The 13,946-nt window shown below is 43.4% G+C and overlaps 1 protein-coding gene across 2 annotated transcripts in view; it reads left to right on the plus strand.

The window, feature by feature from the left end:
* Nucleotides 1–2,669: 2,669 nt before the first annotated feature.
* Nucleotides 2,670–13,946, plus strand: part of PGBD5 (piggyBac transposable element derived 5) — a 124,558-nt gene continuing 113,281 nt past the window's right edge. For both annotated transcript variants that reach the window (XM_066234882.1, XM_066234892.1), the window contains exon 1: nt 2,670–3,348. In XM_066234882.1, coding sequence (XP_066090979.1) covers nt 3,012–3,348 — 337 coding nt within the window. In that variant the 5' untranslated portion in view covers nt 2,670–3,011. The remainder of the gene's footprint in view (nt 3,349–13,946) is intronic.

Genomic DNA, 13,946 nt, shown 5'->3' on the forward strand with positions numbered 1-13,946 from the left:
TGGCATGGCAGAGGCCCTGGTTGACTCAGAGAAACATATTGTGGGAAATGCCCCAACATCTAAAACTCTCAGTAAGAAAGTATATATGACTAGTGGAATTCTGAATGTGGTTTTAAGAAAACATTAACCAACAAAACTTATATTTTTATGTATGTCTTAGAGTGATACATGATAAAATTTTGTCTAAATAATTATCAAAGAGTTGTTGCAAGAAATTAAAATAATTAGTAATAAAGAACACATTGTATCATAGTTGAAATGGTAGCATTTTTCTGTCTTAGTGATACATAAAACAGTGGCACACTATAGTATGAAAGGAGGCCCACAAACAATAAAATATGGCTCTTAGCCCCAGTTACACAAAAGCAAAAAACCCTGGTTTAACAAAACCTAAAGAATCTACTATGCAAACAGATCATTTTTGCAACCTGGAGCTCTTTGGGAAGACTATATATAAACAAAAATTTGAATGTTAATCTAAAATTATTTAATTATATTACAAAAGTTATATTATTTGGAAGATGTTTTCAAATAACTCAAAATAAAAAGATGTCAGTGTAATATTGGCTCTATAATTATCCTCACAGATAATGTTCTTATAAAAGTTAATGATGTATAACCATACTGGTAACCTTAAGTAGGAGGTGGCCAGGCAGATGGAAAGCCATTGTTTTCTCCCTTTTCCTTTGCTTTCTCCACAATGAGAAGCAGCCACCTGTCTGCTGGAATATTTTTGGTTGGAATATTTTTACTTTTCTTGGTTGGAAACACTTGCTTAAACAAAGTAATATGCAAAAACACTTGGTTCTAAGCTGAAATAATCACCTATGTGACAAGCTTTGGGGTAATCATTTGATTTCCCAGTCTGTTTCTTCTGTGACCTATAATCCCTTTCTCAGGGATTGCATACTGTGTGAGCTATAAGCACACTTGAGAGTCTAGAAAGCACAAAGACCCCACATTTCCTGGGAATTAATGCCACATAAGTGTAAATTGGGAAAAAGGAAGATTGTGTCCATTCTTGTAACTGTTATTGCTCTGTCTGTGCTTCCTATGGGTGTCCAAGCAATCCCTTGTTTCAAAAACATGCACTCACCTTAGCTGCTAACTTTTCACTTGGCTACCTGGAGAAGAGAAGAAGGAATTCTTTCCCTTAGATTCTACATCCTCTGGATTGCACTCATTATTTTTAATAGATAACACAAAATCTTATGAGAGTTGTGCATAATTCTTAATTCCAGAATTTGTACTTAAACCATGGAGTCTTATTTTGTTCTTTGCACCTTCAATCTACAGTTTTTGGTAAATCTGATAACCTGTATGTATCCTCTTCAAAATCTTTGGTTAGCACAGTGTATAAATATAGTATTTTTTCTCTTCTCCTGTGGCACAGTTCTTTCAAGACAATTGAAATGCTTTTCAAACAATTCCTCATTTATCAGGCAATCCATACAGTGAGCAATGTTATGTGAATTCCTTCCTTCTTATACATTGTCTTGCAGCATTTATCAAGAACTCATGCCTGTACAGTGATCCTGGTTTAGGAGTAGAAGCTACCTGTTTGTCCATTGACTTCAACTCGTGGCAGAATGGTCTCAGTACCTTCATTCTTTATGAATGCTTAGAAATAACAACATACCTTTCTGTTTTGTGTAATCACTTAGTTAATACTCAGTAGAATTTGTAAGCCCTTCATATCTTCGTGAATTTATTTTATTTCAGAGTGAAACTGACTTTATGACCCAATTTCCATCAAAGTGATATATTGCACTATTTGTGGGAGGGAAAGGAAAGCAAAAAAAAAAAAAAAAAAGACACTGATCATATGTATCAACAGGATGATTGCCACACACTCCTGACCAAGGAACAGGTGGAAGGAACGTTTAGGTTTTATTTTTATCAGAGTAATGAAGCTTGGATAATTGTGCTGTTTTTTAATTGATGAATTCGTCAAATATATGAGTGAAGGAGATATTGAAATAGTGGTGTTAAAATGATCTGTATTTTGGAAGTAGTAAATATTTTGAGAATAACTCCTTACCTAAATTCAGATGCTGCCACTCTCAAATTACAGGGGGATTGAAGCAAGACTGAGTTAAGCATCTGACTCCAGAAATGAATCGAGGAGGCCGGTTCCTACTTAGAGCAAGACTCTCAGAAGCCAGACAGTTCTGTGTTTATAGGAGAATGAGGCGCAGCCGGCCTCCACTCCCAGGAACAGCCGCAGCAGCCGCGGGGCCCCCGCTGACCTGGAGCATTTCCGCAACGCCTGGTTCAGTACCATCAGAAAGGACAGCTCCCCGGCGCTCTAGAGGTCTCCCTGAGCCGGAAGGGTTTGAGCAGGCCAGCGGGTCCGGGCAGCAGGAAGAATCCGCCGCAGAGGCGTTCCCCCAACCACATACACACGCGCGCGCGCGCGACAGCACAGGTCTTGCGGATAGCCATCCCGCGCGACATGTCCCTGTAAGCAACGGAACTGGCCAAAGCTGCAGCGGTCCTCACCCTCCCGCGGGCCCTGCCGCTCGCCCCGACATGCCACGCCCGGGTGAGGAGAGTGGGGCGTCTCCGGCTCAAGGCCCGCCCACCCCGCACGGCCTGGCTCCCCATTGGCCGGGCAGCTGGAGGTGCGAGAGGGCGGGTCCGCCCCTAGCAGCTCGCGCGGAGGAAGGTCGGCCAGCGAATACTGGGTGCCTTGGGAAGGTGCGGAGACGCGGCGGGCGCCGAGGAGACGCAGTGGCGGTAGTAGCAGCGGCGGCAGCGGCGCCGGGTCCCAGCCGCAACCCCTGCCTCCTGCCGCGGCCCGCAGCCGGCGGCGCCCGAGCTCCAAGGGCGCTTCCCTGGGCGCGGGGCCCGAAGTGGCCAAGACGGCGGGCCGGCCGGGCGCGGGGCGGCGGGCGTTGTGTTGCGGGCTGCGCTGGTGGGGGACGACGGGCCGCGGCGCGGGCCTGGGGCCCGGCGCGTGCGGCTGGGAGGCGCTGTGGGGGGCAGGCACGCGGGCGTCGGCCGGAGCGATGGCCGAGGGCGGCGGGGGCGCGCGGAAGCGGGCGCCGGCGATGCTCGAGGCGGCCCGCGCGCGCTACGAGAGCCTGCACATCTCGGACGACGTGTTCGGCGAGTCGGGCCCCGACAGCGGAGGGAACCCCTTCTACAGCACCTCGGCCACCTCGCGCTCCTCCTCGGCCGCCTCCTCGGATGACGAGCACGAGTGCCCCGGGCCCTCGCGGGCCCCTGGCGCCCCGCCACCGCCCTGTGTCCCCGCCGCGCAGGAGCCGGAGGAGGACGAGGCTGCCGCGGGCTGGAGCGCTGCGCTGCGGGACCGTTCGCCCCCGCGCTTCGAGGACACCGGCGGTAAGGCGCGGCCGGTGCGGTGTGGGGCGGCTGGGTATACCCTGGCACGGAGGCGTGAGTGCCGGGGCGGGAGAATTCTAGATGTTTTTGGGCCGGCTGGTGGATGGCAGCTGTGCGTTGCAGGAAGCAAATAAGACTGCGGGAGCCGGGGTTTAAGTGCGAGAATCGGACTGCGTGGGGCTCCGGGTGGGGGGCACGGGTTGCGACTTCCTACTGATGGAGAGAGTGCGTCAAAGGTCGGGGCTAGCACTTTATAATGACAAGGACATGGGGGTGGGAGGCTTTCCGCACTTTCTAGGAGTGTCCTCCTGCCCTGCAGCAGACGCCAGTCTCATCTGTGGGTATGCACCTCAAGGGTGGGTTAGAGGTAGGATTGCCTGCCTAGTTGACGGGATTCTGAAAATCTGAAATGACTTTGTATTGCTTGCTCCAGGCAAGCCCTGCCCAAATGCCAGGAGTGGGGCAGGTAGCAGTTGGAACGAGGCCCAGTGGCAGCGGAGGGAGTGTCCACCCCTCACTAGATTTTAGTTTTTCCCAGTGAAGTTGAGAAACTTTCACTGTCCAGGCCATTCAGGATCTTTTGTTAAGAACAGGAAGGAGGGGAAGGACCAGGTTAGCAGCATTAAGGTGTATGCTCCTATAGCAGAGGTACTTCCACGTGTGTTCTGCTCATCACATTGGTCACAGTCCAGCACGCAATATCTGGAGAAGATCTTAAGAGTGCTGGCAGATTAGGCTTCTTGAGAACCTTTTTACTGCCTATTTTTGCGGCAGTTGAGTTTTTAAACATCACTCAGCAGTCTCTGCCCTGTCGGAGAGATGAAGACCAGATATTTTCAGCTGGCCGCTGAGGCTTCTGTTCCTTGCCCTGTGACCTGCTGTGTCAGGCCCTTGATTCTGCACACTGTTTTGATGGGTTTCAGAAGTGTGTGCAACCGATGTTATTGAGTGCCAGGGAGTCGGTCGCTACACTGAGCATGCCGATGCTGGTCATGATGTGGCTCCTTCCTGTGGCTCTCCCAGACTGTTGTTCAACCAGACAGGAATACAACATGCAGGAGGCAGGCCCAACAGACCCCTGGTTGGTGCCAGGACTTGGATCTGGACATTGTGCTGCAGTGTACTGGTAGGCTGTTAGGGCTGGCTGGCCTCTCTAAGCAGGGAGTGGTCTGCAAAGCTCGGGCTGGCAGACTGCAGTCTGATGTGCGGGAGCTGCAGCTGGGCTTACAAAGGCCAACTTAGCTTGGCAGCACTTGGGGTGGCTAAATTAGAAACATCTTCTTATTTGGGTTTTAGCTGAGTTTTGGAATTTTCAAAGTCACATCACTCTGTGTACCCCTTTTATACTCTCTACCTTTTCTAAAATGTGATTAGATCTTCCAGCACTGGATAGCTGTTTCCTATATTGGTTCTTTAAGAATTGTGCCTCCCCAGAACCCAAGTGTGGCAGACTTCATGCAAGGAGTACCTGTGATCCAGCTTTTACTCTGGGAACCCTTGAAATAAATGTCCACCTGGAAGAGAACGTAGTGAGTCTCCCTGTATCTCAGGGGAAAAGAGTAGAATTGTGTTAGGTTAAGCCTAGTTAAGAATAAGATTCATGAGTGTGCTGGTGGAAAGAGTGAACAAACTGGAATACATTTTAAGTGATATTATATTTCTTAATAACCTATAAATGTGAGAAATTCTACAGCAGAGCAATTTAGTCTAGCCACTGCAACACTTAAAGGGTCACAAAGAACAGTATCATTTGTCACATTGCATTAGGTTCAAATTCTGCTTCTTTAGGTGTCCACTGAGTTCATACCTGGGCCTAAGAATCACAATCAGGCACTTTAACCAAAGAGATTAGTGGTTATTTGATGGTATTTATACCCAATTTTGTTTTCCTGTTGTGTGCAGCAGCTTCCTTGTAAAATCCAGCTCTAATTAAATATTTCCTCCCTTTCCCTAAGGGAAATTTGGGGTGGACGTGGAGGGATGAGGTTGATGGCTTATTAAGCATGGATTCAGATTCCCTGAAACAATGCAATATGATTTATGGGGGCTGAGATAGATGCAGAAATACATGGCTGCTCAGAGAAAATCCTATGTCTAGTGGCGTGGAGAGGGATGGATGTTCTGCTAAGAATTTGTGTGCTGCACCCTGGCTACTCTGTGAGCAGAGAGGCTCAACCTGCCAGGTTTGTCAAAGTACCATGTCTAAGATTTTCTGAAAGAGTGTGTGCCCCCTTTCAAGGAATGCAGCTTGGACCTATCTCCCATTTTTTTTAAGTGAGAGGAGGGGAGATAGACTCTTACATGTACCTTGACTGGGGTCCACCTGGCAACCCCCATCTGGGGCCAATGCTCAAATCAACTGAGCTATTCTCGGCATCTGGGGCTGACACTTGGACCAACCGAGCCACTGGCTGCAAGAAGAGAGAAAGAGAGAAGGGGGAGAGGGAGGAGGAAGAAAGCAGATGGTCACTTCTCCTGTGTGCCCAGACATCAAATTCAGGATGTCTGCATGCCAGGCTGACGCTCTTTACACTGAGTCAACCAGTCACAGCTGCCTCTTCCATTTTTGTTCCTGTTTATTAACATCTCACTGGGCCTGTAGAGGTAAGAATCTTTGTGGGTAAGATTGAGATGCCAAACTATTCTCCAGGCTATCCAGTCTTCCTTCTGTATTTTTCCTCCAGTGTATTTAGCTTCCTGGCTCAGGTTTCTGTAGAGAAGTGAAGCCGACAATAATGGGCAGAGAGAGTCCTCTCTCTCATGCCTCTCTCTCCTTCCTCAGGTTCGGGGTCTGCCTTGAGGTATGGGTGCCCTTGGAATGATTTAAATACAAAGACTGTGCTTGCAGGACTAGCTGGCAGGCTCTTAACACCGGTCTAGATGGAGGGTAAGCCAGGGAGATGAACCTGCTTCCTGGGAGCTCAGGGCCCAGACCTTCTCCCAACCAGACTTTGCAATGAATCCCCTTAAAATAGTCCCCACACACTGTCAACCTTGCCCACCCACTGTTTAAATAACCAAGACAGCATGTAAGCTCTCCCTTTGAAAACTGTATGAGACTCAGGTCTGGCTGCTTTTGGGGCTTCTGCCCTTTTGGTTTCTTATTCTGAGCAGTCTTGTGATTTGTTCTGTCTGAGGAGGCAAAGGAACAGGCAGATTCACAGATGCTCAGGGCTGGTGTCTGTTCTGCATTGTCCTTTGTGGTGCTGGCTGCGATCTGAGCTGTTTGCTCTTTCTATTAGAGGTTGGACTTCACAGGAGTTTTTTCTCCGTGTTCCATGTCAGCAGTCCTCTCTAATCATTCAGCAAGGAGGCATGACCTTGAGAAGCTGGAGGGAAACACGTAGCTTTGAAAATTAACAGTTAGATGTTTTATCTTCGGATTGCTTGTCGGTTCATTTGGTTTAGAGTTTTTTTGACTAACAAGTAAGAAGAGAAAAGCCTTCCCTTTAAAAATAAGCAAAACTACCTGGACCCCTGTCTGGGCTGTAAGGTGCATCCTACCTTTAGCACTGTGGCACCAGGAACTTGAAGCTTAAATCTTGGTATCTACTAGGTAAATCTTATGCAGGGCTACACAGTAACCAGGTGTGTGCCAGGCCACAGAAACCAAAGGGTTTTGCCATGTCCCAGGAATCCTCATGCATGTGTGAGGGGAAACGATCTTGTGGTGAGGATAATAACCACAGTTTATCCTTGTGCCATGCTTTCTCAGCCCTCTGTGGAGGGACATTATCTCCACTTTACAGAGAATGACAGATGAGTCTGTTCAGGCAGAGTCGGGGGATGATGGGATGACTGGGTTAATGATTACCATCCGACTAGTCAGACTTGATCATTCAGGAAAGGTGGTGCCCCGCCCTCCCCTTGTTTTTTTGTAACACTGAGAACTTCTTGCCATGAAAAAATACTTCAAATTTATACATGGAATTGCTTTTAATATTTTTGAGGAGTGGCATACAGTTCTGTGAGGTTTAACACTTGTGTGGATTTGTGTAGTCAGTCCCACAATCAGGATGTAGAACAGAAGACGAAATTTTATCCAACTCATGATTTAATCACTGCTAGCCTGCCCTGAGCCATTGTGATGGGGGCTCAGAGCTTCTCTGCAGGGTCAGGGCTTTGAGGACAGCAGCAGCCTGGGGGTCACGTGAGGTCTCCTGGTCAGCTTGAAAGTCTAAAACCCACCTTATTGTATATGTGTGTGTGTATAATTAACAAGTAATATATGTTCATTTTATAAAAAAAACAAGAAGTGAAATGGTCAAAGGTTAAGAATTCCCATAATCTCGCGTTACCCAGAGATGATCACAGTTAACATACTGCTTTTAATTCTAATTAATATAGTAAAAACAATTTCTACTTATATTTTAAAATGTCATTTTAATGAATCCATAGTACTGTACAGTTTCCTTTGGATGGACATTGAGTTTATAGCCTCACCCCACTACATATTTATTCACTTAGGTTCATTTTGCTATGGTGAATGTTCTTGAAGCTTAAGTTTATGTATACATCTTGAATATATTAATATCTTCCTTAGCCTACAACAGAGGTTGGGAACCTTTTTGGCTGAGAGAGCCATGAACGCCACATACTTTAAAATGTAATTCTGTGAGAGCCATACAAGGACCCCTGTACGTTAGGCATTATCCAATAAAAATTTGGTGTCGTCCCAGAGGACAGCCCACAACCATGAACATGAGTGGTAAGAAATGAATGGATTGTAATACATGAGAATGTTTTATATTTTTAAGGTTATTATTATTTTTTTATTAAAGATTTGTCTGCGAGCCAAATGCAGCTATCAAAAGAGCCACATCTGGCTCACGAGCCATAGGTTCCCGACCCCTGGCCTACAATGATTGAAATAGAACTGAATTAAGGATTTTGTACCTTTTAGGGTTGTTGATACTGGTTGTGAAGTAGTCTTCTGGAAACGCACCTGCCTGTACTCCTGTCAACAGTGTACCAGGAAGTCCATTAGGGAATCCAGCTTGAAAGGCAGCAAACCAGATGCTAGTGGGTGGCTCTTAGAAGAGTGTTCCTTTGGCCTACGCTTTCTGCAGAGTAATGCACAGATGGTGCATGTGTCACAGTGCACAGCACGTGGCGTGTAACCCACCCAGATCCAGATCAAGGTCGTGCCCAGCTTTCTCAAATTCAGAAAACGGAGTTATGAATAGAATATATGGGATCAGGGTAAGGGATGATTTTCTGAAAAAAAGGGAACAGGTAGAATCTTTGAGAGAGTGGTTAGTTAGTGAGATTCTTGCTGCTCTGAGCGTCTCCTGCATTTGGGGAAGGTGGTGAGTCAGTAACATGTTCAGTGAGTTTTCCTGGCAGTGGAGCATGGCAGCGGGAGTGTGCCTGGCTGTGCCTGAGTTCTGACCTGCAGCCAGTGCTCTGAGCCCCATGTCCATCCCGTGGGACAACCAGTGCTGCCATATTTACAGCACAGTGTCTCACCTTGGAACCTGGGACCGGGAAGGCCAGCAATGGCTGTGGAGTTAAAAACAAAAGGAATAGTACATTTTTTTTTTTTCATTTTTCTGAAGCTGGAAACGGGGAGAGACAGTCAGACAGACTCCCGCATGCGCCCGACCGGGATCCACCCGGCACGCCCACCATGGGGCGATGCTCTGCCCACCAGGGGGCGATGCTCTGTCCATCCTGGGCGTCGCCATGTTGCGACCAGAGCCACTCTAGCGCCTGAGGCAGAGGCCACAGAGCCATCCCCAGCGCCTGGGCCATCTTTGCTCCAATGGAACCTTGGCTGCAGGAGGGGAAGAGAGAGACAGAGAGGAAAGCACGGCGGAGGGGTGGAGAAGCAAATGGGCGCTTCTCCTGTGTGCCCTGGCCGGGAATCGAACCCGGGTCCTCCGCACGCTAGGAATAGTACATTTTTCTTGGTAATTTTATGTACATGCATTAATATCATACGTAGGTTTTAACTGTATTCCTTGTTTCACCCTTTTTTTGTTAGAATTTCCCTCCCCTCTGTCCTCAGCACCCAGGTAATCCACATTGCCAGCGTGGTGCTCATGCACAACCTGTACGTACACGTCCATGTACAGGGGACTTCTGGTCATCGTTGAACTAACAAAGGCTCATTTTATGTCCCTTTCTCTCAAGTTCCTTTCATTCCTTCATGAATAACTTCCTTCTATTTCTATCTTAATTTTTTTACAGAATGGCTGCTGAACTTTTATCAAATGCCTTTACTTTTATAAAAAAAATTATTTTGTTGCTATGGTCTTCTAGGTTATTATTTTTTTACATGTAATTTATTGACAAAGTAAATATTACTGATTTCCTGGTACTGAGCTTTCCTTACACTCCTGGAATCAGTCCAGGTGGTCTCAGTGTGTATCTGATATGTGGCTGACTTCTCTTGTTTGCTGACATTAGTTCAGACTTTCTGTAACTGATCCATTACAACGCAGAGTTGTTCATGGTTTCCCTTCATCTCATCTCCCTTGGGTTCGGGTATGAAAATTATGCTCAGTTTCCTAAAATGAACTGGCTCGTTATTTGTAATTTGCCTTTAGGCATGTAATGGTAGAATCATAACTCAGCTGCAAACCTGGCCGGTCTTGGTACTTTTTCTGAATTTTCCATTTCTTGAATCATTTGGATGATTTATGTTTCCTCAGGAACATCTATTTCTTCTAGGTATTGTCAGATTTGTTAACAGAAAGTTCCATGCAGTTTTTAAGAATGATTCTTTTGTTTTTATATCTCTGATCTCAGTCCTAAACTTCTGTCCTCTTTCTCCCTTGACTCCCCCTTACCCTCCCCCCATCTTCTCTCTCTCTTATCCATTAGGCATGTGGAGTGTTTTTCTATTTTATTAATTGATTCAAAGAACTAGCTTTGAGTTTGAGTTTGTATTATACTTTTTATTAGTTTAAATTTTATCTTTATTATAACTTCTTTGTTTTGGTTTATTGAGCTGTCTTTTTCTAATTGGTTAAGATGAGTGCAATGTTTCTTTTTATTTAAAAAAATTTAATAATGAAGATATTTGACACTCAAGTCTCCTCGGAGTGTAACTTCTGGGACATTCATTACACATCTTTCCATTGCTTTCCAGATTTCCTTCAATCCCCCTTTGGATTTCTTTTTTGATCTAAGAGTACATTTCTTAATTTCTGAATGGTTAAGATTTTTTGCTTACCAGGTTGTTTAATTCTAATTTTATGATTGTGATCAAAGGACTCTCTTTTAAATCTTTAATTTGAAAGATTTGTAAAGGTTTTCATGGTTGTCAAATATGGAACTAATTTTTATAAGTGTGGTATACAGAAGTGTAAAAAAAAAGTACATTTTTTAATTGGGGGAAGTAAGGGTATCTTTATCTTCTGTGTACTTTTTTTCTCTCTAGTAGACATTTACAGTTGAAAAGCTAAATTTTTACTATGTTCTTGCATTTTTAAGAATGCTTATCTACCGTGTTGTTTGGTGCATACATACTTATGCTTTTTATATCTCCCCCCCAAACTGCTTTTAGTAATGTCCCTTTTCATGTTCCTTATACCTTTAACCTTAAATTCAGCTTGTCTTTTATTAATATTGTCTTTTCTGCTTTCCCCTTTGCATCTATCTTATATGTCCTTGCCTGGTGCATTATTTTTCATCTCTATTTTCCATTTTAAGTACGTTTGTTGAACAGCATATAGATGGAGATACACACACACACACACACACACAAAACTTTATAGGCTCTTTAGTTGGAAAAATTACTCTCTATACATTTAAAATAATGACAAACAAGCATAGTTTTATTCATTTCATCTTATTTTATTTTGATTTTTTCTTTCTCTTTTCTTTATTTTGATGTTTTGATCTAACTGTTTATTCTTCTTCTACTTAATAAATATGGAAGTTCTTTCCATTGTGGGGGTAATAACTTTATTTAGATATGACTCACATGCCATACAGTTCACCCACTTAATGTGTACAATGTAGTGGCTTTTAGTAATTCACAGTTTGTGCGATCATCAGCAAAATCAGTTGTAGAACATTTCCATCCTCCCAGAAACCTTGAGCCATCACCCTTACTCCTAGGCAACCACTAGTCTAATTTCTGTCTCTATAGACTTGCCTGTTCTAGGAATTTCATATAAATTACAAATTACATCATACAATATGTAATTTAAGGTTCATCTGTGTGATTGTGTGTGTCAAAATTTCATTCCTTTTCAAGACTGAATAACATTCCATTGAATCAGTGTATCACATTTTATTGACCTGCTCATCAGCTGATGAACATTTGGGTTATTTTCACTACTTTGCTGTTTTGACTAAAGCCCAAAGCTTCATGTATAAGTTTTCTGTGGATATAATTTTCATTTTCCTTGGGCATACACCTGGGAGTAGACTTTCTGGGTCGTGTGGTAACTCTACATTCAACATTTTGAGGAACTGTTAACCTGATTTATAAAGTAGCTGCAGCATTTTACCATCCCCTCAGCAATGTACAGGGATTCTGATTTTCCACATCCTCTTCAACATTTTTGGTTTTCTGATAATAGCCATCCAAATGGGTGGGGAGTAGTATCACGGAGTTCTGATTTGCATTTTCCTAATGAGTAGTGATTTTTTTCATGCTCTTATTGGCCATTCTTATATTTATATTTTGGAGAATTGTGTATTCTGGTCCTTTGTCCATTTTTTAATTAGATTTCCTTTTTATTATTGACTCGTAAAGAGTTCTTTGTATAGTCTGGATACATGTCTCTTATCAGATATGTGACTTGCGGATATTTTCTTCCATTTTGTGGGTTGTCTTGACTTTATTGACGGTACCCTTAGAAGCACAAGTTTTAAAATTTTGATAGAGTCATATTTGTCTCTTTTTTCTTTGGTTGCTTGTGCTTTTGGTATCATAGCTAAGCAGCCATTCACAAGTTCAAGATTACTAACATTTACGCTTATATTCTCTTCTAAGAACTTCATCATTTTAGCTCTTACACTTATATCTTTGATCCATTTTGAGTATTTGTATGTGGTATCAGATGAGGTTCCAATTTTATTCTTTTGCATGTGGATGGCCAGTTGTTTCAGCACATTTGTTGAAAATATTATTCTTTCCCCATTAAATAGATATGGCACCCTTGTTGAAAACGAATTGACTTTCATCTATTTTCCATTTTCATGATATTTTTGTCTCTTCCCTCCCTCATAGTTAAATGTATGTTTCTCTACTGTCTTTTGGAAACAACATACTGTTTCTCCAACTAAAACTATTTCCCCAGAACAAGACTTTCTGTATCAAAAATCCTTATATAACTTTGACCATACACAGTCCTAGAGGTTTATTGCTATCCTTTTATTTCATTCTCTTTTCTTCATACTCTATATTATTTTTCAGGTCTAGAGTAAAAGTGATTTCTTATGCATGTTATGTGATTGTGGAACTTATTTCCATGTATTTTTTTTCTGTTTCTGAATGATTAAGGTGGCAGAGTTGATATTCTGATTTTAATTCATTTTTACTAGATGAACGGTTACCAATTAGGACTTTTTCTCGAAATACTCATAGCCTAAATAAAATTAAATGACTATAAAGCTATATATAATTCTTAAGGGTTATTTGGTTTGATGTTATGAAAACTAATACATGAAATAATTCTACAAAGATTATAATTATGATATAATCTAAACTCTGTTATACTGCCTGGTATCTATGATAGTCAGTTCTGAAGAGATATTCTTTCTGAAGTTATTTGGACAACATATTCTTAATATTTATAATATTTGTATTATTATTGAAAAGAGTTCCTGGACCCAATTCTGATGTGTGTGTGGAGGGTTCCGCCCACCCCACGAACAATTCTTGGTGTCCAAGAATTCAACTCAATTCTGATGCTACCTGGCGATAGAATCAGATTCCACACATTAAGGGTGCAGTCCTCCAAGACTGCACTGTACTCCAGAGGCCAGTCCCAAGTTCATCTGTGCTTCTGACCAACTGGCTGGAAATCAGAGGTTCCCAGGACCTCCATCCATTTGCTAGAGTGGCTCACTGAGCTCAGGAAACCCATTTATTTACTCACAAGATTACTGATTTATTACAAAGCACATGAAAGGATACAAATCAATAGCCAGAGGAAGGGGTACATAGAAAGAGGTCTTGAACAAAGGAGGTCTGTCTTCATGGAGCGTGAAGCTTGGCACAGTGGTACCTGGAAGTGTCCTGATTCCCCAGTGTGGAAGCTCTCATAAAACAAAGGCCAGTGAACTATCCTTTTGGTTTTTATGGAAGCTTCGTTCAATAGGCATGATTGACTAAATCACTGCCCATTGGTGATTGGTCTGACCTCTAGCTCTTCCCCCTCCTAGAGGTCAAGTGCTTGGGACTGAAAGTTCTAACCCTCTGATCACATGGTTGTATCTCCTGGCAAACAGCCCCCCCCTCCATTAACATGACAAAAGATACTTTTGTCACTCTCCTTATTTTGGAAATCCCCAGAGTTTGGGGAGCTCTGTGTCAGAAACAGGGACGAAGACCAAATATGTGTTTCCTATTATAAATCACAATACCACAACTGTCATTCTGTTTCTCATTGTAAGTATGTGAAAGCTCTAAATCT

This window comes from Saccopteryx bilineata, chromosome 1 (genome assembly GCF_036850765.1).
Source record: "Saccopteryx bilineata isolate mSacBil1 chromosome 1, mSacBil1_pri_phased_curated, whole genome shotgun sequence".
Lineage (NCBI taxonomy): Eukaryota > Metazoa > Chordata > Mammalia > Chiroptera > Emballonuridae > Saccopteryx > Saccopteryx bilineata.